General features: G+C 45.2%; 1 protein-coding gene and 1 long non-coding RNA gene across 5 annotated transcripts in view; one reads left to right on the forward strand and one right to left on the reverse strand.

Moving 5' to 3' along the window:
• Window positions 1–25540, reverse strand: part of LOC142830772 (uncharacterized) — a 47098-nt gene that overhangs the window by 2657 nt on the left and 18901 nt on the right. The window contains exon 2 of the long non-coding RNA XR_012906242.1: window positions 1991–2045. This is a non-coding gene — a long non-coding RNA (uncharacterized LOC142830772). The remainder of the gene's footprint in view (window positions 1–1990; window positions 2046–25540) is intronic.
• The window catches only part of ERICH6 (glutamate rich 6), a 33127-nt gene continuing 21935 nt past the window's right edge, over window positions 14349–25540 (forward strand). For 3 of the 4 annotated variants that reach the window (XM_075937718.2, XM_089780819.1, XM_089780820.1), the window contains exons 1-5: window positions 14349–14444; window positions 18027–18081; window positions 19439–19542; window positions 20991–21063; window positions 22442–22548. In XM_075937718.2, the coding sequence (XP_075793833.2) occupies window positions 14411–14444; window positions 18027–18081; window positions 19439–19542; window positions 20991–21063; window positions 22442–22548 (373 nt within the window). In that variant the 5' untranslated portion in view covers window positions 14349–14410. Of the gene's footprint in view, window positions 14445–18026; window positions 18082–19333; window positions 19543–20990; window positions 21064–22441; window positions 22549–25540 lie in introns of all 4 variants that reach the window. The other variant, XM_075937719.2, reaches the window with a different exon arrangement.

The raw sequence follows: 25540 nt of genomic DNA on the forward strand, positions 1-25540 counted from the left end.
CCAGCAGGTCGCATGTTGAGCCCTACGTAAATCCAAACTGCACCGTGGGCGGCAAACAAAGGGCTGCGAGCCACATGTAGCCCCTAGGCCGCATGTTGATAGCCCTGATTTAAACAACTAAAATGTAAAATGAAAACTAAGTCCTGGTTTGTAACTGTAATCATGAATCCAGATTAATACCCCTAACATTGTAAGTCACACTGCACAATTCACGTTGGATGATTTAACACCTATGTTAGGAGAAAATAGGATTCACTGGAATTAAGTGTCATTTATTCAGACCTTATTACATAGTTAAGTCCTTAGACCAGGCCTGGGCAAAATACGGCCTGCCAAGCCACCAGATCCAGCCCACAGAGGCCCAGGCAGGCTCCCTTGCTTGCCCCTTAGCCCTGCATGCTCTCAGAAATGCAGTTGCTGGGCCCTGTTTCTATTTCAAAACTGAACTGGAGAGGGGAAAGCTTCAGGAACTGCCCCCACCCCCAGCACAATCCCATTGGCCAGTTTCTGGCCAGAAACTAGCCAGTGGGAGCTGCCTGTTTGAATAACAGGCAGCAAGAACCACCACACCCCTTTTCGCTGGTTTAGTTATTCACTGAAGCATCGGGTCCAGGCAAGCAGGCTGGGAAACATTTAAAGCTCTGCTAGCCTTTACCTCGGCAGGCAAACAGGCTGGTTTGGCTGCTGGCTGGTAAGTCTCCTGCCAGAGCCTCCCTCTGGCACCCCAGCCCCTCTGCCCCCACAATCAACATACCCAAACCCTCTGCTCCCCTCTTACACCCATACCTCCTCCCAGATCTGGCACCCCAATCACCTGCCCCATATCACAATCCCCTCCTATTCTAGGTCACATCCCAAACCCCTGTACTCCAGTCCCCGCCCTAGGTCACAACCGCCTCCTCTACCCAAACTCCCTCCCCAACTCCCTTTTCCCTCCTGCACCCCAGTCCCTTACCCCAAGTTCTCTTTTGCACCCAACCTCTATTCCACATCCCACATCTCCACTAATATCATGGAAGAGTGCAGCCCTCAACCACTTTCCAAAATCTTGGAAAATTATTTCCCATAAAAAATTATTACCCAACCCTGCCTCAGACATAATATATTAGGTTAAGTTAATAGAGAAGATCCTTTTACTCTGGATTTTACAGTGCCTAGTTTTGATGTTTTACTGTATCTTATTATTTTGAACACAGAAGATATAAAGCCTGGTGCCAAGAAGCTAGATGTGTTACCCATTTAGACAAACTCAGGTAGCTGATACTTGATCCAAAAATCAGATTAACTTCTTAAAGAAGCAACCCTAAACATATTCTTGGAGACAGTCTCACCAGTGTGACTTTCCAATGGCTATGACCGCCTCACCAGAGAAGAGAAAATATCACAGGGCCAAGGTATATTGGATACAAAAAACAAGTGAACTTTTTATCAGAGAAGTGACCAATCAGAAGAGAAGCCATGTAATATAGAATTGGTAACATGTCACAGAATCACATCTTACAACATCTCTAATCATATTTCTTGTCTGTCCAACGTTTTGACAACTGACTGAGAAACACATACTGTACCAACAGAACTGATCATACTTGTTCTCAGCATGGCATATTCTTAGAGTGTAATTAATTCCAGCAACAAAAGGTATACCAGTAACAGAATAATTATCTGCTTATGAAGCTTTTTCTTTGCAGAGTTTCTTAACCTTCACTCTGCTGGCAACTCTCCCTGAAATGGAATTATTTACATTGAAAAGATTGTGGGGAAAGTCATTTTAGGCTATCTATTCCTTGGTTCCCCTCTCTTTAAATAGGAATAATGCTCGTATATTTTTGTTATGGGGCTTATGTAGTATTTGTAAAAATTGATAGTCATATGAAAGGTGCATCTTAAAAGCAAATGGCTAACTTTTATAAACTGATATTAAAACAGTCAAATTACAAATATACTTACATTTCCAAACCACATATTTTAAGAGTAGTTTTCATTTACTTACTTGCCAAGTTCTGAATTCAGGATCTTTGTTACAGAGCTGATCCTATCGCAGCCACCTAAATTGGTAGATAAAGAGGTGTCAGGCTGCTGTAATAACACATACATTTGTTTAAAACTTTTTATATGATGTTTTTATTTGTAACAAGTTTCAACATATATAAAGTGTCTTTTATTTAGCATGTATATGAGGATGTCTTTACTGCATTGTTAGATTGAATTATAAATGGAGTTTTGTATCAACCCATTTCCTGTCCACACACAAATTTGCAATTTAAGAGATGTAAGATCCAGCAAGCTGGTCTACTGAAGAGGGAAGATTGAATCTCAAGCACTGTTGACACTTGATGTGGGGATACAACAGCTGCTAACTCAATCACATTGTGTAGCCCTAATGTTGCTTTGTTGTGTGATCACCCACTCCAGAGAGGCTGGTTCAAGTGGAGTATGTGCCAATTGTTGCAGGGAAGCTCATCATGCTGTACAAACCTCTCTAATCCTCAGTCCTTCTCTGTGTTGTATTCTGTAACTGAAGAGTTCATGACAGCTTATTTTTTTAAAGCACTGCAGCTGGTCTTCTAAGTGTATTTTCATCTTGGTTGGTAACCATTTCTACCATATCCCAGAGACTCTGATAAAGATTATTTTGTGAGGAAATACATGCTACATTTATAGTGCAGCTAACAATGCATCGACTGAACATGGAACTTGGCATCATTAGCTGGCTGCATATTGATAATGGTGAATTTAGGGCATTGCAGTGATTTGATAATTATCAAATTGATCAAAATAATGACCTCAAAGCCATGAAGGCATCCTTAATGAGGCTGAATAAAAAGTAATTTCTGGTAATTGTTACTACTTCACTACTGGAGCCATTGCTTCCTAAGAAGGAACTCTAAATGAGCAATGATTTTCTAGGCCATGTCTCTAGGGGACTCTCTTGCAGGTTTGATTCTGTTTTAAGGTTGCCTTAATGCCAATATGGTATAAAAGTAAACTCTGCACTAGTGGCTTTATGTATGGATCTTTGGGCTTATAATGCTGAACTGAGATTTTCCAGTGGAATTTGTTTCTGCTTAATACTCACCAAAATCAAAGGTAAATGCTACCTTTGCATGTACACATCAGAAATACACTTCCCCTCTGCTAGCAAAAACAATTGCTGACACAGCTGCCATGGCCCTCTCCCCACACACACTGATTTTCTTCATACTCCTGCATATACTACCTCTTCTCCTTCCCAAACAGGTCTCCCTAATATATAACCTTAATCTCAGTGATAACCAATGTGTACCCTAATACCTGTAATTTCTATATCTACCAAATTTACAACATTCATAAATCACCCATTCATACAAGCTTTCCTAAACATAGGAAAACTGCTGTTTGCAATCTAATACCCCACATTGCTGTATGGAAGAGTATATAACACAGTAACATATAACCATTACAAATTATCAGAGTTTTTTTACGATGACAGGAGTGGAGCTACATGGACTGTGGTTGAAATAAAGGTGTGGTGGAAATTTGCAAGGGGAACAAGTGAATGGAGTGCAGATAGAGTTTTAAATGCTATTACTGCTTGGACATCATGTCCACTGTAAAAACCAAAGACCTAACAACCTTAACTCTAAATAAACTTAGTACTGTATTATGTATGAGTATTTGTTTAAACTTATAGCAGACAGCATTCTCCAACTGAAAAAATATCTAAATGTCACTTAGGACCTGTCTACCTTAGAGATATTTTCTAACTGGTTTAAAACTATTACTAGATACATTTGGATAAAAAGAAGAGATGGCTCAAAGAATATTAGATCTCCATTCCATTTTCCCTCCTTATTGTTGTATATATTATTACCTCCACCCTAACATGTTTATGTAGTATTATCTGGTCTTCCAGCTTTGGCAGATTGCAAAACTGGGTAATTCTATGGACAACCCCATAGCACATGTGGTATTTGAAAACCAATATGAGCTGTCTGTCATTTATGATTTTATATTTTTCATTGTCTGCCTCTTTATAAAAATAAGTATAAAAAAATCACCAAAAAAAAAACCCCCCGCCATGGTTCAACTACCCAGATCTCAAAGCTGGTTAGAATTATGGTGTAGAGCTTTTTATACCGAACTGGCTTTGAATTCTGACTAGGTCCAGTAAAAACAGAACCACATGGGAATTGGATGTCCAAATCTCCTTTTGAAATTTGTAGGAATTGGGCATCCTAGGGACCTTTGTAAAATCTCAGCCTATACCCCTATTAGAGATGTTAAAAAGTGGGAAATTGTGCAACTGTGTAACCACTGAAAAGCTCAGTAGTTACACACAACTGCAGTGGCAGCTGACTCCCTGGGAGCCAGTGTTGTCCGGAACCTGGCTTTTAAGCCAGCTCCCAGTACATACAGGGAACGAGCCTGCATGTAACTGAATGTTAACCTATAAGCCTAGGATTATTTAACTGTTTACATGGTTATACTTTCACGTCCCTAGCCCCTACCTGGTTTTTACATTTGTTCAGTGGCGCTAATTGTAAGTAAGGTCCTCAAAGGTACAAGGGAAGACTGAATTTCTTTGTTTTGGTTACTCTAAAGCCAGCCATTCCAGGATGCTGGGTTTCTGGGTTTCATGAGGGTAGGCTTTGTTTTAATGCTTATTGGACTCTAAGAAAATATCTGCATTTTTTTTTAAAATTTAGCAGCTACCCCTTCCCTTGTCCCATGTTTATAACTATTATTTGTTTACATTACTGTCCACAGCAATGGTTCTCAAACTTTGTACTGGTGACTTCTTTCATACAGCAAGCCTCTGAGTATTACCTCTGCCTCTTAAAAATTAAAAACACTTTAATACATTTAACTTTGTTATAAATGTTGGTGGTGAAGTACAGATTGGGGTGGAGACTGACAGTTTGTACCCCCTCCTCCCACTTAATGACCTCACAATCCCCCGAAGGATCATAACCCCCACTTTGAGACTCCCTGATTCAGAGCCTTCAGCCAGGTACAAGGTCCCCATTGTACTAAGTGCAACAAAGTACAGAACCTGCCCCAAGATACTTACATAAATTAGTTTTCTAATATTTTCTACTTATCTCTGTATCACCTGTATGTCTGTGAAGCTGTGCATACACCTGAAACTAACTTGTAGGAATATTCATTGTTTAAAAAGTGGTATTTATGAGCCTGATTTCTGGACAGAGTTCCTATTCACTATACTTAAATATATTTATTTTCAAGATTTTTTTTAAAGTTTTATGGTCTGGATTGTGTGAATTTTCTTCAATTATCCTCCACCCTACCTCTGGGGGAAAGCTTTATGCAAAGTTACTTTTCAGAACACTCCAGTGTCCAGGTATCTCTCATCATATCATTCTCACTGCCAACTCTGAGCTCACAACCCAAAGCCAAATTCAGACCTGGGGGTGGGGGAAGGGGATGGAAAATGCAGCTGAAAAATGCCTACTTACGCCAACCCTGAATGTGGCTTCTAGAAAGCAAGATGGCTGGTTGTTGACTCCTTAGCAAGTCTTTTAAATTATTTGATTAACAGTGTGATTTGAAAATGTAATAGGAAAATGTGGATACACTTACATAGTCTGGCAATACTGTTCTGAATTGCGTACATGATACAAATAGCAATGATTGAATAGCAACTGCGCACTGCCACTAATGCATCCAAAGCAGCTGCTGACATCAGCCATTTCCCTCTCTTTGAATGTATTATTTTAATCCTGTCTTCTTTGTGTGTGTGTGTTATTTCTGTTTGTAATAGCTTGACTCTCATTGCCCAGGTACAAACATCCATTTCCTAAAACATGTAGGGTTGTTTCCAAAGCATGAGACTTGCCAAGAATGGCTACTAAACATTTTGGAAGCTACCTTATTCATAGCTACCTCATACCTCTACCCAGAAAGGCACAGCAACTGGCCCCTCTGGATTGCACCTGCCCTTCTCTGTCAGTTCCCAGGATGGTATTTCTATCTCTCTGTGGGGACACTTAGAAAGAGGTGCCAATGACTTACATTACCTTTTGACCTTATCGGGGAGGTTGCTCCTTTAATGACAACTGAGTCAACCTACCACATAGGCAAGGAATTTTGCACCTTCCTTAGCGATAACATATGGAGACTGGAATATAAGCCATGTGGGCAGATGAGAATAACAGCCAGGCCTATTGAGAGGCTCTGAACACTTTCCCCAGTGCAAGTTGTGAACCAAGGATTATAAAAGTGGGGGTTCTTGGAATGGTTCTCCCTTCATAATATTTGGTTTTCCACCTGGAATTTTTCTGAAATCCTCTTGAGAGAGAAGTTACAAATTGCCCCCTCCAAAGATGAATATGGGCAGCTGTAGACAACTAAACACTTCATTCCTCAGTGTTAATTTGAAAAAGCCTAAGGTAGTAGTCAGGGTAATGAGATTGGATCATGAAAGAAACAACAGTTAATGAGAGGAATGGAATCCAGTGGCCTCTGTTTAAACAGCTAGAAGACCTTGATTTTGCAGATGACCAAGCTCTTCTGTCACATAATCAATTTCAAATGCAAAATAAAACAGTGAAGCTGGACAAGATTTCGCAGCAGATGGGACTGAAGATCCATGAGGGGAAGACCAAGAACATGAAAGTGAATGCAGCAAGTAACAGCAGCCCAACTGTTCTGAGAGGAATGACACTAGAGGAAGTTGATACCTTCACTTATTTAGGTAGTATTGTAAATAAAGTGGGAGGTACTGACGAAAATATTAAGACCAGAATACAAAAGGCAAGAGGTTCTTTTATTATTTTGAGGAACATATGAAATTCAAGAGAGATCAAGCTACAGATCAAATAAGGATCTTCAGCTCGAATGTAAAATCAGTACTTCTATATGGCTCAGAATCATGGCAAACAACAAGGACAAACATCAAAAGATTGCAGACTTTTATTAATAAATGCTCGTGTAAGATCATTGGCCTGAAGTGGTCTGACAAGGTTACAGACATTAGCTTATGGGAAAGAACAGGGCAATGCCCAGTAGAGCAAGAGATTTTGAGAAGAAGATGGCGATGGATTGGTCATACACAGTGGAAGCCACCAACTAGCATTACCAGACAATCCATATCCTGGAACCCACAGGGGAAAAGGGGAAGAGGAAGGCCAAAGAATAGTTGGAGAAGAGACCTGGATGTGAATGTGAGGAAAGCGGGCAAACGCTGGAGAGAATCAGAAAAGATGGCATAAGACAGAGAGGCTTGGAAAGAAATTGTTGATGGCCTCTGCTCCCATAGGAACTAAGGGCAAAGAAGTAGTATCGTATATTCCGGCGTACAAGACGACCTCTGATGTTAAAAAACATCCCCCAAAAATCAGGGGTCGTCTTGTACGCCGGGTATACATCCCAGGCGCGCCTGGGATGCCCCGCCGCCGGAGCCCCTCCGCGGCTTTGAAAGCCTCGGGGGAAGGCGGCGGCCGGGCATCCCAGGCGCGCCTGGGATGCCCCGCCGCCGGCTTCCCCCGAGGCTTTCAAAGCTGCTGCGGCTTTGCTCCCGGTGCCTCTGGTCTGCTGGGGACCATCTCCAGCAGACCAGGGACACCGGGAGCAAAGGAGGCGGAGGGGCGCTGGGGTATAAGATGAAACCCTATCTTTTTAATTAAAAGATAGGGGGTCGTCTTATACACCCAGTCGCCCTATACGCCGGAAAATACGGTAGTAGTCAGGGCCATATTGAAGCAATTTTGGATCTTTCAACAATGAAATGTCCCCTCACGGCTCCACTCTCACTTGGAATGGCAGATGCTAGGTATACCCACAACCTCCCAGAAAGGCAAAGGTAGTAGCATCATGGGAGCCTCCTCTCCCTTGGAGAGGTGGGGTAGCAGGACGGCAGCCTCCAGACACTTCCATCCCAGCTGCTGGGATATCTGCATGAGTAGGTTGGGTTGCTACTCTCTCCTCCTGTTGCACAAAATCCATGGGTGGGGTGCTGTTGGTGAGACCTTCTCCTGCAGCAGGTCAGGGAGTTAACAGTGATGGTGGTCTCATTCATCTCACTCTCTGCTGCTGTTTCATGCTATCGGAACCATGCATCAGTTCCATTTAGGGTATCTTTTCTTACACTCATGATGACTAGAGGGCTTACTGGTTTTTCAAAATGAAAGCTAAGATTCTGATGATGATCACTTGATTCTAGGAGCTGGTGCCCTAGACACATGCCTATAGTTCTGATGTCTTCTTCTGACCCTGGCAGTGATGGGGAATTCCCAGCAGCTCCTTTGGGCAAAGGGGTGGTGCTCATCAGATACATATTGGCACTGTACTGATGGTTCCTAAGCAACAAAGGGAGCCAGATAAAGTGAGGGGGTTATGAGCAAGTGCAGGCAGCAGGTTGCCAAGCCCAGACTTATGGGAGAGCCACAGGGAGGGAATGACCAGGGGACTGAGAAGAGTGCAGGCCAGAGAAAGTTCAGGTGGTCAAGGGAAGAGAATAGTTTGCAAAAGAGGAGTTGATGGGTTGATTTGCACCTCACCTGCTTTTATGAGTGTAACAGGAGGGGTGCTTGAATACTGCAAACCTGTGGGGATAATAGGTCATTACATCTAGCCATTTGATAATCACTGCAAGGAATTTACTGTCATAAACTCTATTAGTGTGTCCCAATGATTCAGACACATCACTTGTGTAGATTGCCATACTAATAAAGGTAATGAGGTTACCCTAGAATAGCACAGCTCCATTGACTGGAGGTAATTGAAGTTGTTCCTTTGTGGCAATGAGCTAATGTAGAATAATATCGTGTGCCAGTGTTTAAATTCTCATTCGTTTGTCAGCCAGTGCTGTAAAATTATTTTACAACAGAAGCTAAAGGCTTTTAAATGAAAACTGATTGCATATGGTGCACAGACATGAGTAAAATGTGATGTTTAATAAAGCTTGCTACAGAGCAAGTGGAGGGAGCAGGCATGGATTTCGAAGGGTAGCCATGCTCCAGTAATGCATGTTTTGTAATCAATGCTGTAACTCAATTCCTATTCCAGGCTTGACCACGAGCAGTGTTAGTGGAATATATCCTGGACATCTTTTGCATTAGCAGTTACAGCCCCGTAAGCATCCAATGGCAGTTTTAAAATGAATCTTTGATGTGGCTAGTTATATGGCTGCCTGAGCAAGAAAGACACACACTACCACTGCATCACTACCATGTGAAAAATTTGCAAAAATAAGCCACCTTTCAGATCAATTATCCATGGTTCTGGAACTATGGGTGCTTGGAGTGCTGCCCCACACTCTGGCATGAAGTGGTTTCTATTTATATACAGGCTTTATTGTTTGGTTCAATGGCTCAGCACCCCCATTATAAAAATTGCTCCAGAATCAGTGAATGTGAACTGGGGTAGGATGACAGCAACTCTATCAGACTGGGATCAGTGACCTACCCAGAAACCACAGAAGAACAGGATCAGTGACAGAACCCTCCTTGCCATTGCCTCTCCAATCAAAGCAGGATGTCAGAATCATAGAACACTAGGACTGGAAGGGACCTCGAGAGGTCATCAAGTCCAGTCCTCTGCCCTCATGGCAGGACCAAATACTGTCTAGACCATCCCTGATAGACATTTATCTAACCTACTCTTAAATATCTCCAGAGATGGGGATTCCACAACCTCCCTGGGCAATTTATTCCAGTGTCTGACTACCCTGACAGTTAGGAACTTTTTCCTAATAGCCAACCTAAATCTCCCTTGCAGCAGCTTAAGCCCATTGCTTCTTGTTCTATCCTCAGAGGCCAAGATGAACAAGTTTTCTCCCTCCTCCTTATGAGATATCTGAAAACTGCTATCATGTCCCCCCTCAATCTTCTCTTTTCTAAACTAAACAAACCTAATTCTTTCAGCCTTCCCTCATAGGTCATGTTCTCTAGACCTTTAATCATTCTCGTTGCTCTTCTCTGGACCCTCTCCAATTTCTTCACATCTTTCTTGAAATGTGGTGCCCAGAACTGAACACAATACTCCAACTGAGGCTTAACCAGCGCAGAGTAGAGCGGAAGAATGACTTCTCGTGTCTTGCTCACAACACACCTGTTAATGCATCCCAGAATCATGTTCGCTTTCTTTGCAACAGCATCACACTGCTGACTCATATTCAACTTGTGGTCCACTATAACCCCTAGATCCCTTTCTGCTGTACTCCTTCCAGATAGTCACTTCCCATTCTGTATGTATGAAACTGGTTGTTCCTTCCTAAGTGGAGCACTTTGCATTTGTCTTTATTAAACTTCAGCCTATTTACCTCAGACCATTTCTCCAATTTGTCCAGGTCATTTTGAATTATGACCCTATCCTGCAGATTAGTCGCAACCCCACCCAGCTTGGTATTATCTGCAAACTTAATAAGCGTACTTTCTATGCCAATATCTAAATCGTTGATGAAGATATTAAACAGAGCCGGACCCAAAACAGACCCTTGCGGAACCCCACTTATTATGCTTTTCCAGCAGGATTGTGAACCATTAATAATTATTAACTGCTCTCTGAGTATGGTTATCTATCCAGTTATGCACCCACCTTATAGTAGCCCCATCTAAGTTGTATTTACCTAGTTTATTGATAAGAATATCATGCGAGACTGTATCAAACGCCTTACTAATGTCTAGGTATACCACATCCACCACTTCTCCTTTATCCACAAGACTCGTTATCCTATTAAAGAAAGCTATCAGATTGGTTTGACACGATTTGTTCTTTACAAATCCATGTTGACTATTCCCTATCATCTTGCCACCTTCCAAGTGTTTACAGATGATTTCCTTAATTACTTGCTCCATTATCTTCCGTGGCACAGAAGTTAAACTAACTGGTCTGTAGTTTCCTGGGTTGTTTTTATTTCCCTTTTTATAGATGGGCACTATATTTGCCCTTTTCCAGTCCTCTGGAATCTCTCCTGTCTCCCATGATTTTCCAAAGATGATAACTTAGAGGCTCAGATACCTCCTCTATCAGCTCCTTGAGTATTCTAGGATGCATTTAATCAGGCCCTGGTGAGTTGCAGGCATCTAACTTTTCTAGGTGATTTTTAACTTGTTCTTTTTTTATTTTACCTTCTAAAACTACCTCCTTCCCACTAGCATTCACTATGTTAGGCATTCCTTCAGACTTCTCGGTGAAGACCGAAACAATGAAGTCATTGAGCATCTCTGCCATTTCCAAGTTTCCTGTTACTGTTTCTCCCTTCTCACTGACCAGTGGGCCTACCCTGTCCTTGATCTTCCTCTTGCTTCTAATGTATTTATAAAAAGACTTCTTGTTTCCCTTTATTCCGGTAGCTAGTTTGAGCTCATTCTGTGCCTTTGCCTTTCTAATCTTGCCCCTGCATTCCTGTGCTGTTTGCCTATATTCATCCTTTGTAATTTGTCCTACTTTCCATTTTTTATATGACTCCTTTTTTATTTTTAGATCATGTAAGATCTCGTGGTTGAGCCAAAGCAGTCTTTTGCCATAATTTCTATCTTTCCGACACATCGGAATAGCTTGCTTTTGGGCCCTTAACAATGCCCATTTGAATGTGTATATTCTTCCATCTAAGAATGCTGAAATGTGAAGAGGTCCATCAAATAGGCACATATAACATTTCATAGGACATGTCCACACTAGAATCATAGAATACTAGGACTGGAAGGAACCTCGAGAGAACCTTTTGTCCATATAATAGCGTCAGTGAGGGGTGTGTTTGGGTCTTTTTTTTAACATGTTATATCAGCAAAAGCTTTAGTGTAGGTTAGGGATGTTAAATTTAGATTTCCATTGACTATTCTATTAGTCTATAAGAGGCCTGTCAGGCTCTTGCTACAGTTCAAAAGTGAAAGCCGCACAGGGACTGGCCCCGACCATTATACTCACCAATAGTTGCTTCTGCCACTATAGCTTATTCTGTTAGGGAACTAGTATAAGCTATTCAAGCAAAAGTACATTTCTACTGGTAGAGACTGTATCTACATTAGCTAAAGCAACCAGTTTTTTCTAGCTTAGACCCAGGCTATGTCTAACCCCGTGGTCACCAACCCGTCGATCGCGAGGCCTCGACCAGTCGATCACAAGGCATTTGGGCAACCCCGCCCTCCATTTTCCCCCCACCCCCGAGAAGCCCCACTACCTACCTCTAGTGTAGTGCCGGCTTCCCGCGGGGTGGACGGAAGTCCTCTCTGAAGCCCGCGTCACTTTCAGGGGTTCCAGAAGTGCGTGGGCTGCTCCCCCTCCCACAGCTCTGTTGCGTGCTGGGGGAGGGGGCATTGGCCCTAGAGGAGGAGTGTGGAGGCTTCCCTGCACCGCCAGTGCCAGAGGGGTGAGTTGGGCGCTGGGGTTTCCCTGCACTGCAGGAGCAGGAGTTGGCCCCAGGGTTTGGCCGCGCTGCGGAAGGGGAGGAAGTTGGCCGGGCCGGGCTGCACCGTGGGAGGGGGGCTTGACCCCGGGGCAGGCGCCCGCGGTGGTTGGCCGGGCTGCAGGAGGGGGTTGGCCGCACTGCAGGAGGGGAGGGGCCAGGCCGCCCTGCACCACGGAAGGAGGGTTTGGCCCCGCCGCGGGAGTGGTGCGGGTTGCCACTGGTGGCCCTGCCACAGAATGGGGGGGTTAGCCCCGGGGCAGGCACGCTTGGGGTTTCCCTGCGCCGTGGGGGGCCCGGAGGAGGCATGTGCTGGCTTCCCGCGGGGGAGGGGAGAGAATCCTGGGAGGATTCTTACTCAGCTGTCAGATACTTCCAGGAGCTTTGAAGAGGAAGGTATGCATGCCTGCAGGGCAGCAGAAATCACAAAATACCCAGCACAGCCATCAGGACAGGCATTGTGGGATACTGGCAAAAGTCAGTTCTCATGACTAAAACAAACAAAAGAATATACACTGGCTCTTTCTCAACAATAAAAGAAGGGGGAAAGACAAAAGTCTCCCACAGAGGTGGAAAAATTTGTCACCAGAACTGAGTTTTTTCCCCAACAAAAGTTGCATGATGTGTGCGCTCACTCTGTTTTGTCAACAAAAGGCAGTTTTTGGTGGCAAAACATGCCAGTGTAGACAAGGCCTTAGATTCCTAGATACCTTGAAAAATCTGGACCTAAGCGACTTTCCCAGGGCAAACAAAAAAATGTGTGGCAAAGCAATATATTTAACTGGCATTTCCCATTATCCTACCAATCATTATAACCATTGGACCATTCTTCCTCTAAGAGTTGTAACCCACAAAAGCTCATAATACCATCTACATGTTTTGTTAGTCTGTAACTGGAAAAACAAGAAATAGTCTGGCAGCACCTTAAAGACTAACTCAACTACTCCTCTGAAGTTTTTGAAATGTTTAAATTGGGAAAAAGGGGGCAATTTTTTCACAAGAACATCTGAGACCAGTTTTGTTTTTCAACCAGCTCTAGTGGTAAGACTGCAATGCATTTCATTTGAGTCTGTTTTCCTGCTCCCCTCAATCAATATGGCATCTCCCTCTCCTTCAGAATTTGCCAACTAAACACTCACTTCAAGATTAACAGTTAGGCATCCTTCCCAGAAACTGCAAGGGATCACAAAAGAGCAATGGAAACTGTACAGTTGTCCACACCCAAGGAAACTTAACAGCCTTACCCAATGATGCCAACCTACGCAAAGTTATGCAGAACAGCACTTTACACAACACACACACACACATCCCATCTTGCAAAACACACCCACCCACCACCCACACCAAAAAACCCCCCCGTGATTAAACTCATGCCTTAATACATAACTCCACTGACTTTTGTAGAGTTACACCAAGGATGAATTTAGTCCTAGATGTTTAAATAAAACCACCTAAGTCTCTTAAGAAGACTGACAAAACATTATTGATCTCTCCCCCTAGTCACTACCTATAGCATGGGTTCCCAAATTGGGGGGGCATGAAGAAATTCCAGGGGGGGTCACGAGGCAACCCAGCCTCTCCCCCTCCCCATCATGTTTGCTTTGTTTTGTTTTGCTCAACAAGTTTTGCTGCTATTTTTTGGGGGTGGGGAGGTGTAAAGGTTTTTCAAAAATCAAAAAGGGGCCTTGATGCCTAAAAGTTTGGGAACCACTGGCCTATAGCAGCGTTTCCCAAACTCTGGGCTGCGGCCCAGTACCAGTGGGCGCGCGAACGAGGAGCTGCGTCCGCAGCGCCCAGCCCGGCATAAGCCAACCCGGGGCCTGCCCGGCACGCGGCCGTGGAGCTGCCAGGCTGCTCTGCCGCAGGCGGTGGCGGGCGCTCCGTGCCGCAGAGCTCAGAGAGCGGCCGGCCCCTTTAAATTTCGGCGGGGGCCGAGTTCTGAGCGCCCCGCCCCGCCGTTTCCCTAGAGATTAGAACGCACAACACTTTGCGTCACAAGGATGCTGGAAAGGGGCTCCCCGCGTGTTAAAGGGGCCGCAGCCCCGCAGGCGGCAGCAGCGCGCCATGGAGGGAGCCAGCGGTGCGGGGCGGGAGCGCGGTGGGTCCGCAGCGCCGGGGCCTGGAGAGCAGCCGGGTGACCCCCCCGCTCCTCTCCCGCAGCAGGGTCGCGGAGCGATGCCTGAGAGGCGCGGGGCCCGGGATGAAGCGGCCCGGCCAGCGCGGCTCCCCGGAACCCCTGGCACTCGGGGCGGCTCTGAGCGCAGCGGCGCCCGGCTCACGTCCCTGTGGCTGGTGCCTCTGGGAGAGGGGCAGAGGAAAGGTTATAGGGGTCCCCCGCCTGCAGCCCCCCTCGCATCCCAGGGGGTCGAAGTGAAATTAGGGCGCTGGCAGGTGCATCGGGCACCCGAAAATTTGGGGCACCAGGGCGTCTTACTATCCACCCAGCCACTTCTTCCTGTCCCTGGTTTGTGGCTCTGTTAGCGGGATCTAGTTAACTTAAAAGTGAAAAAGGCTGAGGGCCCCATTAGTACACTGAACCTGAGAGAGTCATGCTAATGGTAAGGAAGCCATTTAAAACAGGCATTTGCCAACCCCAGGTGTATACTGTCCATTTCTGAAATTGCTGCGTTATTCTACAGGACAGTCATTTAAAATTTGCTTTAAAAATATTTAATGAGTGCATTGCTGAAGATTATTTAAAAAAATCACATCTCTAAAAAATCATCATCTTCCCTCCCACCCGCAGGCTGCCCGCAAGCATAGGGGCACCCCCTATATACTAAGGACAATGCTGGGCCCTATGCTTGGTGCTCTGAGGCAGGGGCACAAGCCACCAGGGGCTTTCCAGCAGCCAGAGTTCTTTAAAAAGGCTTTTAGCTACAGCTTCTCCTTGAACTATTCTAAGTCTAGTAACCTCTGGGCTTGACAATCTTGCCTGACCACGGTGGATTCCCGGGCGGGGGGCGGGGGGGGGGGGTGAACTGGCTTTTTTCATTTTCTGGCTGCATTTCCCCCTTTTACCACCATCATCTCACTTGTAAAACTGAGCCCCACCCAGCTTCTCTTTGTTTACACCCTCATCTCTTCAAGAGCCTGGCTCATTCTTTCTGCTTCATTAGCTGAATTAGGTAGGTGGAGATGTAGCTCCCATCAGTATGCGCTGCAGCCATATCACCTTGTTAACACTTCCAATACCCAGACAGATATGATGTTTACTTTGTAAAGTCAAATTAGCCTGACTCACAGAGAGCCTTTTGGCTGGAAAAATAGTTATCTAAAACTACCCATCATGACTTTCCCCAAAGATAGAACATAGGGCCCTCAAGTACAATTCCATCCGTCCCTACTAGCATCTGCTGGCTGTGCCAGCAAAAACTCATGGTCAAAAGTATCAAAGACTTCTGAGATTTGAAGAGAGCACTGCAGATATTCAGTCTTAATCCATTGCTAGGACAGGCACATAAACAGTGCCACAGAAATGCAGATAAACGCATATTTGGGCCTGTTGTAGCATTACAATCTCCTGCGCCCCCCCTTGTGGTTAGGGATGACTGTCACACCTTGCCTCAGCTTCCGCATTTGGATCTCACAATAACTTACAGAAAGACTTTTCTTTGTTTAGCAACTAGCTTAGAGACCAGTTTTATTGACATAAAAATAAACAAAAAATTTTATGTGGGACACAGCCTCTCCTTTCTGAGTACTGTCTCAAAACTCTTCTGATTTCTCAGAATCTTCCCTGTAGGAGTCTAATTTCAGGCCTTCCTGCTTAGAAATGTACCTGTGTCTCAGTACCTTTCCTGCTTTAGTAGGCCACTCCTAGATCCTGCAGGCTCTCCATAGCTTGCTCTGGCTTTCTGGTCCAAATCCTTTCCCTTGATCAGCAGTATCCTGTAAGCCTCCAGAAGCTTCCTCACTCCTCTGGCTCTTTATAGAGATCAGTTTCCCTCTGTCATACACCACCAAGAGACTGTTAATGGCATAGTCGGTCTGAAACAGTTTCTGAAAGGGCCTGGTCCAGTCTATGTTAGGGTCCAAAGTGGGATAGACTAAGATAAAGAGAGATGAGAACTGCAGAATGGACCAGAGTTGCCGCCACCTTTCCCAAAACAGAAATGTGAGATACAGGTCAATGGTTAGCAAGATTTTGGTTTTTTGACTAGCACTAGCACAAGGACTCCTCTGTACGGACTGCTGGCACTTCACACTCCTCTCTTTGTAGGGAAATGACAGTGGCAGTCTCAGCCAAGAAGCCCAGTACTTCCCACAGGCCTTCCCCCACTAAGAACATGTAGGCTGTGTCTACATTGGCATCCCTTTCCGGAAAAGGGATGCTAATGAGACACATCGTAATTGCAAATCCGCGGGAGATTTAAATATCCCCCGCGGCATTTGCATTTACATGGCTGCCGCTTTTTTCCGGCTTGGGGATAAGCTGGAGAAAAGCACCAGTCTAGACGTGATTCTCCGGAAAATAAGCCCTTTTCCGGAGGATCTCTTATTCCTACTTTCAAAGGGCTTATCTTCCGGAGAATCACGTCTACACTGGCGCTTTTCTCCGGCTTATCCCCAAGCCGGAAAAAAGCGACGGCCATGTAAATGCAAATGCCGCGGGGGATATTTAAATCCCCCACAGATTTGCAATTGCGATGTGTCTCATTAGCATCCCTTTTCCGGAAAGGGATGCCAATGTAGACACAGCCATACAGTTTATGATCCAAAACACTCACATCATCTGAAACTCAAGTAGACAGCACTCAGCATTTGTCTCCCTTAAGGCACTACTGTGTCACCACAAGGCTGACATTTCAGTCTGGATCCAAGCTGTTACCTTCATAGTCTAAGTCTACACAGCTTCCCTCTTCCACAAAAGCTTATGCAAATGAAGCGTGGATTAGCATATTGCCACACTTCATTTTCTTAATTAGGAGCTGTTTTTGCACAAAAAGGTGGTGTAGACGGTGTCTTTTTGCGCAAAATGGTTCCTAATTAATTATGCAAATGAAGCATGACAATATGCTAAGCCGTGCTTCATTTGCATGGGCTTCTGCAGAAGAGGGAAGCTGTGTAGACATAGCCACAAAGAAGAAAACTGTAACTCTGAAACTGACCAGTAGCAGCTGTGATTAACAAGATTATCGTCTATTCTGTTCAGTCTTATTGTGGGACACACTTGCTACTAGGGTGAAGAGAAATAAATTTGCTTTTTGCAGAGTAATGGCAGATTGTCAAAATAATTTTTATTTATTTTTGGAACAAAAACTTCTGCCACTGGGGCTCTTGCCATCTCCTCATTTGATTTGTTGCCATTAAAGTGAGAGCTGGTTGGAAATTTCACTTGTGTTGTAATGTTCTCAGCAGCTCTACAGTAAAGCATTGTGTCCAGAAAGTGAATTGGGAGGAAGTGGCCACTTTGTTGATAGATGAAGCCAAAGAGTTCTAAGAACCTGATTTGATGGCAAAACATTATCCCTCCACATCCTTGAGATGGAGTATCTTTTCTATTTACTGCTCTGGGGACCAAGAAGAAGAATGGGAGTCACTGAATATATACCCTTAATATCTTATCTTAAAATTCTTTGCCATTTCTCTAATCCAGCTCGCATTCTGGGAGTTATGTTTGCACATTTGGCTGCATATCTTGCAGTACAACTAATCTGCATACATTTGCATTCAACAGATACCAAAGGAAATAGAAAAGAAAGTTCATCTTCATCCTATGAAGGACGAAGCAGGTAAGCAACTGATTTGATTTGTTTTATTCTGGGTTCAGCAGTGATATGAAGTTGTCATACGTGATCTTAAGAGTTAGCAATACTGGCAGTCCCCGGGTTACGTACAAGATAGGGACTGTAGGTTTGTTCTTAAGTTGAATTTGTATGTAAGTCGGAACTGGTACATATTGTAGGGGAAACTCTAGCCAAACATTTCTCCAGAGCTCAGTTTTATTCTCCCACACCTCACTTCCCTCAGTCCTCTATTCTCAAGCTGAGGTGTCTGCTGAGAAAAGCCGCTCTGCGTCTCCCTGGTCTGCTGGGGGGGGGGGTGTCGCTAGCTTCGCGTCTTCCTGGTCTGCTGGGGGGAAGCAGCTAGTGCAGGGTTGCCTCACCCCGTTTGTAAGTAGGGATCCGATGTAAGTCGGATCCATGTAACCCAGGGACTGCCTGTACAATATTCTACTAAGGCATCTTCTTTTCCTATCTTCCCTCATCCCCCTATTCCATCTTTACTTATATCAACTTAGATACATTGGTGTTTATGCAGCTCTCCAGTGGATCATCTAGTCCATCATTCCTTGTTTCATGGCAATATGGTTCCCCAAAGTCATCCCTGTATTTAAATGCTAGACGTTTTCCTATCAGCCAGGATAACGTTGTAATCTTTGTTGCACCTACCAGATGTCACATATAACTTCCTTAGCATAACACTTTATCACTTGGTCTGTCCTCATTGACTAATGTCTCCTTATCTTCAATTCACAGACACTTACCTTCCTTCCTCCTCCTCCCCCCCCCCCCCCGCATCCCCCTCCTGTTCTGAAATGTGATTTGTCCTTTTCATATGTGTTCATTTTTTTAAATTGTATCCTTTGGTATATATGGTTGTGACTATTTTCTTCCACTATTTGATTTGAGGAAGTGGGTCTGGCCCACGAAAGCTCATCATCTAATAAACCATCTTGTTAGTCTTTAAAGTGCTACATTGTCCTGCATTTTGCTTCAGCTACACCAGACTAACACGGCTACATTTCTATCACTATTCCTTATCTTCAGTTACTGTCCTCCCTTCAGTTCCCAGACTGAGTAAACCTAGATGTACCTGGTTTTTCTGCTTTAGCCTTATTTCAGTCTTCATGCTTATTCAGTTCTTGAATTTCTGCTGAGACTAATCAGCAGAAGTGCCAGGGGAGGAGGAGGGACTCTATGAATATATCTGCTAGGAATTAATACTGATGTGCTTCCTAATGTGGTATTTTCTTTATTCAAGGAGAGGGAAATAGATGACCTATCTCTAAAGGAAGTCAGTTATAAACAGTGGTCATTAGTGAGACAATACATGCTATGCAGAGATGTGTCTTTTCAACTTGCTTAGCTCATCTGAAGACAGGAGTTCACAGCATGAATATGACAGCATAGAGGTGGAATCAGAGAGCAGCCTCCAGGATGGAGCCACAGAGCAGCCAGTTCCAGGCTCAGGTACCATGACATAATCCCATCCTTGCTAGAGACTGGGGTTGTAATGCATTGGGTATTTAGAAGGGAAGAGAGACATCAGTACCTACCAAAAGGGAGGAAGTGGTGATGTGGAGCATGTAAGACAGGGGTGGGCAATAATTTTTGGCCGGGCTCCCCCAGAAGGGGTGGGGCCTACACTGGAAGGGGCAGGATGCTTCTGGGCTACCCCACCCCTAGACCATGAATAGTCTAGGGGTGTGGGAGCCCCTTTGTCCTCCCTTACCACTAGGCATCCATTCCCCTGGCAGGGCAGAAAGAGGATTCGCATGCTCCCCTGCCCCAGGCCAATCCGGGCTTGGGGGCTGGGGAGCACATGCCAGTTTGAAGTGCCGCACGCTCCTTGCTGGGCCAGGGCAGAGTGAAGGAAGCTTCACGCAGCTCCTCCGCCTCCAGGCCCTGATTGGCTTGGGGGTGAGGGGAACACATGCAGCCTCTTCCTGCCCTACCCTGCCCTGCGAGCAGCATGTGGTGCTTCAAAGTGCTACGTGCTCCTCGCAGGGCGGGAGGAGGCTTCACATGCTCCCCCTGCTACCAGGCCAGTCAGGGTCTGGGGGCAGGGGAACTGCGCAAAGCTTCCTCCCCCCTGCCTCCGCCCTGCGTAAGCGAACAGCACTTCGAAGTGCTGCATTCTCCTCGCAGGGCGGGGGAAGAGGGGAGGAAATTTCGAGTGCTCCTCCCTCCCCCAGACCAAACAAGGCTTGAGGGCGGGGGAGCAGGTGACATCTCCTCCTGCCCTGCAAGGAGTGCATGGCGCTTCAAAGCGCTGTGTGGTCCTGCTAGGGCGGGAGGAAGTTTCGCACACTCCTCTGCCCTCAGGCCTTAATTGGCTTCTGTGGGCTGGATTAATCTGCTTGGTGGGCCATATCTGACACGCGGAGGCCCTTTTGCCCACCTCTGATGTAGGAGATGGAAGTAGATACCACAGGGCAAGAAGGAGAGTGTATTGAGAAATGGGGTGTAAGCTATATTTTCAGTTTTGGATGCCTCAACTTTGACACCTTAATCTATGTATATTCCCCTAAATATTAGCCTGATTTTCCAGAGGTGCTGAACACACTTTCCCAATTAAGTTTGTTTAGATTCCTGACCACAAGAATTAAGAGACTAGCTGTAGACACCCATGCGCCAGCACTTCTGCCTCGGTAATTTGTGATCTGGAGTGTAAAATCACGGAGTGATCAGATGGAGGAGGAAAGATAGTCATCCTTATCTGAGGCTAGGAAGAGGAGTTAACTGTCACTAAAACAGGGCATTTTCTGTCTTAATTCAGTAAAAATAAGTTTTGTTTTTAATTTACATTCATGTTAGCACATAATTCTTTTAGTCTACTATAGCAGGTCAGAATTATGCTTTTTACTGGTTTACAGATACAATCTAGTGTAAATAATAGTGATTTTTGTATGTAACAGGTTCCAAAGTTCACCCAACAGTATTAGGAGGAATTAGAAAAGAAATTTCCACATCATTAGATACATTAAGCAGGTAAGGAAGGATCTACATTTGAATTCAAAGAATTGATTTCAGTGGAAATTATATCAGGCCTCAGCTGAACTATTATTTTAATATAAAACTTAATTTATTTGTATTATCTGAATGGTGGCATGCTGTAAGCATGGACTGTGCCACCAGGAAGTCGCCACAATCAGTACAATTGACCATCTTCTTTGCTTTCACTCTAATCCAAATGTTGGTCCTTATTTATTTCTCGGCATTTTGGCTAAGATCAAGTGTAGTAGTATACTTACTTCCCCTCCGTGATAACCCATTAGGGAGATTAAAATTAGACACGCGGTGGGACGCTCACCCTCTTGAACCTATAACTCCACCTATTTAAACCACTAGACCTCCTGCTACAGGGAGAGCATCTCCACCCAACCCAGAATACACTAGACAACCCTTCACCAAACCATTTCCCAACTACATCCGGGGCCCCACATGCTCCCCATTATTCTCTACGGGCTCCTCAAAAGCCACACTCCAAAACTCCCCCCCCCCCCCCGCCCCATCATCCTACGGAATCTACATATCCTCTGCACTCCCCACAGAAGGGGCACGAACAATATTCCGGAGGACGGGGGCACTCCACCAGTGGGTCCCACTCATGGGGTATGCCGAGCATTACGGCATGGGCCATGTAACCGGGCTCCCAGGTGCCAGATACCCTCTCACCCTAACCCCAAACCTGCTCTTGGATGCATCCATTCGCTTCACTATGCTACTGTCAAAAGTTTTCATTATACTGTCTGTACCATTTATTCGCAAACATTCACTCAATAAAGGTCAATCTGTTATCATTTGGTTGGAAAGAACCATGATCAGTCAAGTAGACTCCTTTCACTCTAATTTCACAGAAAAATTGGTTATTCATCCAGAGGGATGCCTACATATTAATATTCCCAATAATAATAATTCCGGAGCTTTGCTTCTTCATAGATTTCATTGTGAAACTGCACAATGGTGAAATTCTGTCCTTGATATCTTATGTGCAACTTTCATTGCCTTTAGTGAAAGCTGTGTACATGTATCACAGGGCAAAATTAGGCCCTCATACTAAAAAGATTTTCCTAACATTACATGTTCCCTGCTGCAGTATAAGCCTATTATTGGGTGTTCTATTCTTGCTGACTAATGAGGACAGTTATGGGGCTGTTATAATAAGGACACCTGTCCAGTAGGAACTCTAAGCGTACCCATATATTTCATATAAATCAGCTAAATGCAGCATTTTATCTTCAGCAACGGGAATCTAAATTCCTTAGGCAATGGCAAGCCATGTGGCTTAACCATGGCTGTTAGCGATACTTGATGGGTAAAAAGCCTTTCCCTAAAAGTCTAATCATATTGCCTTTCACCTGCTTAGCTTGCCTCAAGACAAGAGTTTAGCAGGGAAGTCTGGTGGGAGCACAGAACTCAGACCAGAGACCAGCCAACAGAAGACGACCACAAAGCAACCAGCTCCCACCACAGGTATTGTAGAATCAAAGGGACTTCCAGAAGTTATTGAGGGTAGCTCTCTTCACTGAGGCAGGACCAAGTAAGCTTAGCCATCCATTCCTGACAGATGTTTGTTCCAACAGAAGCATATCTACTCTGGTAGCTGGAAAGATTTTTCCCTAATATCTAATCTAAATCTTCATTCCTGCAGATTAAGCATATTACTTCTTTTCCTGATTTCAGTAGATATGGAGAACAACGGATCACAGTCCTCTTTATTGGCAGAAGTTTTTAGGTCTGGTTGACACTAAACTAAAAGTCATCTGGATACAGTCCTAACTACAGGCAGTCCCCGAGTTATGCGGATCCGACTTATGTCGGATCCGCAGTTACGAACTGGGCTTTGCTCGCCCTGGAGGACGCGAGCAGCGGGACACCCAGATGCGCTGCGGTCCCGCCACCCCCGGGGCGAGACAAGCTGCTCCGCGTCTCCCTGGTCTGCTGGGGGGGGGGAGTCCCCCCTAGCAGACCAGGGAGACCTGGAGCAAAGACGCGGAGCACGCAGGCAGCGGAACAGCCCAGACTCGCCGCGGCTGTCCCGCTGCCGGCATCTTCCGAGGCTTTGCTCCCCGTCTCCCTGGTCTGCTGGGGGGAGCCCCCTCCCCAGCAGACCAGGGAGACGCGGAGGATGCAGGCGGGACCGCAGCACGTCTCGGCGGTCCCGCCACCCGCGTCTCCCTGGTCTGCTGGGGGGAGGGGGCGCAGCTAGTGCGCCCCTTCCCCCAGCAGACCAGGCTTTTCTCGCTGAGATGCCTGGGGTAGAGCAGCTGGGGCGCTGCTGGGTTGGTCCCGCAGCGCTGCTCCTCGGCGCTACTGCACCAACCTGGCAGCACCCCAGCTGCTCTGCCCCAGCCGTCCGCAAGTCAGCTGCTGCTGAAACTGACCAGCGGCTGGCTCCACGAAGCCCAAGACAGAGTTGCTCTGCCCCGGGCTTCCTGGAATCAGCCGCTGGTCAGTTTCAGCAGCGGCTGACTTGGGGACACCTGGGGCAGAGCAGCTGGGGTGCTGCAGGGTTGGTCCCTGCAGCGCTGAGGTGCGGCGCTGCGGGGACCTACCCGGCAGCGCCCCAGCTGCTCTGTCCCAGGCGTCCAAATTCAGCCACTGTTGAAACTGATCAGCAGCTGATTCCAGGAAGCCCAGGGCAGAGCAACTCTGCCTCGGGCTTCCTGTAGTCAGCCGCTGGTCAGTTTCAGCAGCGGCTGAATCTGGACGCCAGTTCCGACTTAAGTTGAATTTGTATGTAAGAACAAACCTACAGTCCCTATCTTGTACGTAACCAGGGGACTGCCTGTATATCAGATAGCCTGATCACATGAACAATTTACCATTGGAACAACTTACCAAGGATTGTGATGGATTTTCCATCACTGACAATTTTTAAAACAAGATTTGGATGTTTTTCTATATGATACACTCAAGGAATTATGTGCAGGAAGTTCTGAGGTCTGTGTTATGGAGGAAATCAGATAGGATGATCACAATGATTCCTTCGGTCTCTGAAACCTGTGAAAATAGAGCTCTAGTAACCTTCAGGCAAACACTCATCAACACAAGGGAACAGTTTCCCACCTATACAAAGAAAGGGGATGTTGCATTAATTTTGATGGCATATATGGGCCCAACAAATTAAAGGCATTAGCATAACCTGTAACTGTTCCACATTAAACAGTTGTAAACAAGTTTGGTATATGAGACTTTAGCCTGGTTAGTACCATGAAAATCACACTCGGAAGTTTATGCCAAAAGGGCAGATATTTATTGATTAAAACACACAAAAAAGGGAAAGAATTAAAAGATGTCAAAAAAGCATTGACATTGAATGATTATACAGAACAAAGTTAAAGTGTTTTTAGAGAGGAAATATTGATTAGAGAGCTGTGGATTGGGATGTAGGCAGTCTGGTCCAGTAGTTAGAGCAGGAGTCAGGTCTAGTGGGTGGAGCAGATACCTAGGTTGCGGGAACAAAGGTAAGGGTCATCATGAGAGTGAACTGTTAATTACAAGAGTCTGGAAACAAAACAGAGTCATAGCTGAGATCTGAGAATGTAGCTAATTTAGGAATGATGGTCACTTTTCTGTCTTTGACAAAACAGATGGACACAGAAGGGAGAGAAGAGAGCTAAGATAGTAGGGATGGGGCAATATGGCTTTGGTTGATGTTCTCAGGATACAGGCAGCTAAAATCAGTCACAAATAGGTTGATTTAGTCTGGCACATTCAGAGCTGTTGCCTGTTTTGCCTCCCGTCAGGAATATCTGGTTGGTTTGGTCAAATCTGTCTCCTTCATTGGTCTCTCTCAGGCTGAGCAGACTGGATGGGCTGTCTCATCTTGTTGTGCTAATGCAGCACAGTTTCTTTCGGATAAAGTGAGAGTGGGAAATGGAAAGAGACACAAGGGAGGAAAAGACAGAGCAGGATCTCTCATGTAGCAGGTTTGGGTCCTCATTGGTGCAGCAGTGATGGTCACTTGTCCCCAGTATGTTTCAGCATCTGGGTATTACAATGAAACCTCCCTAAGCATTGGCTATGGTAGTGGTAGTTGTCTTTACCTGCCCTCCAAAAAATGATCTTTCAAATACTTTTCATAGATAAGCTTACAATTAGGATAAAGTTGTAAGCACAATTATAACAAGAGAGAGTAAGAGGGGAAGGTCTAGTAGATCCAATAAACAAGCGGGGAAGGGACAACCAACTATCAAGAATTAGCCAAAAAACAAGGAATGCGACTTACCATGTGTCCTATGGCAACTAAGGAAGGAGGTTTGTCAACCTCTTTCAAGAGATAGTTCTGCAATCAAGTCTTTGAGAAACTTGTGCTCTATGATCCACCAAAAAGAACACAGGAGACAAGAGCAGGCCCAACATAGCCAAGGAGGGCCATAGGGCAAAAGCTCATCAGTGAGGTATTTACATCTTAGATTTGGATGGGCTTTATATACAGAAACATAGTATATTGGCAGCCAGG

Source organism: Pelodiscus sinensis, chromosome 10 (genome assembly GCF_052426305.1).
Source record: "Pelodiscus sinensis isolate ZL-2025 chromosome 10, ASM5242630v1, whole genome shotgun sequence".
NCBI lineage: Eukaryota > Metazoa > Chordata > Testudines > Trionychidae > Pelodiscus > Pelodiscus sinensis.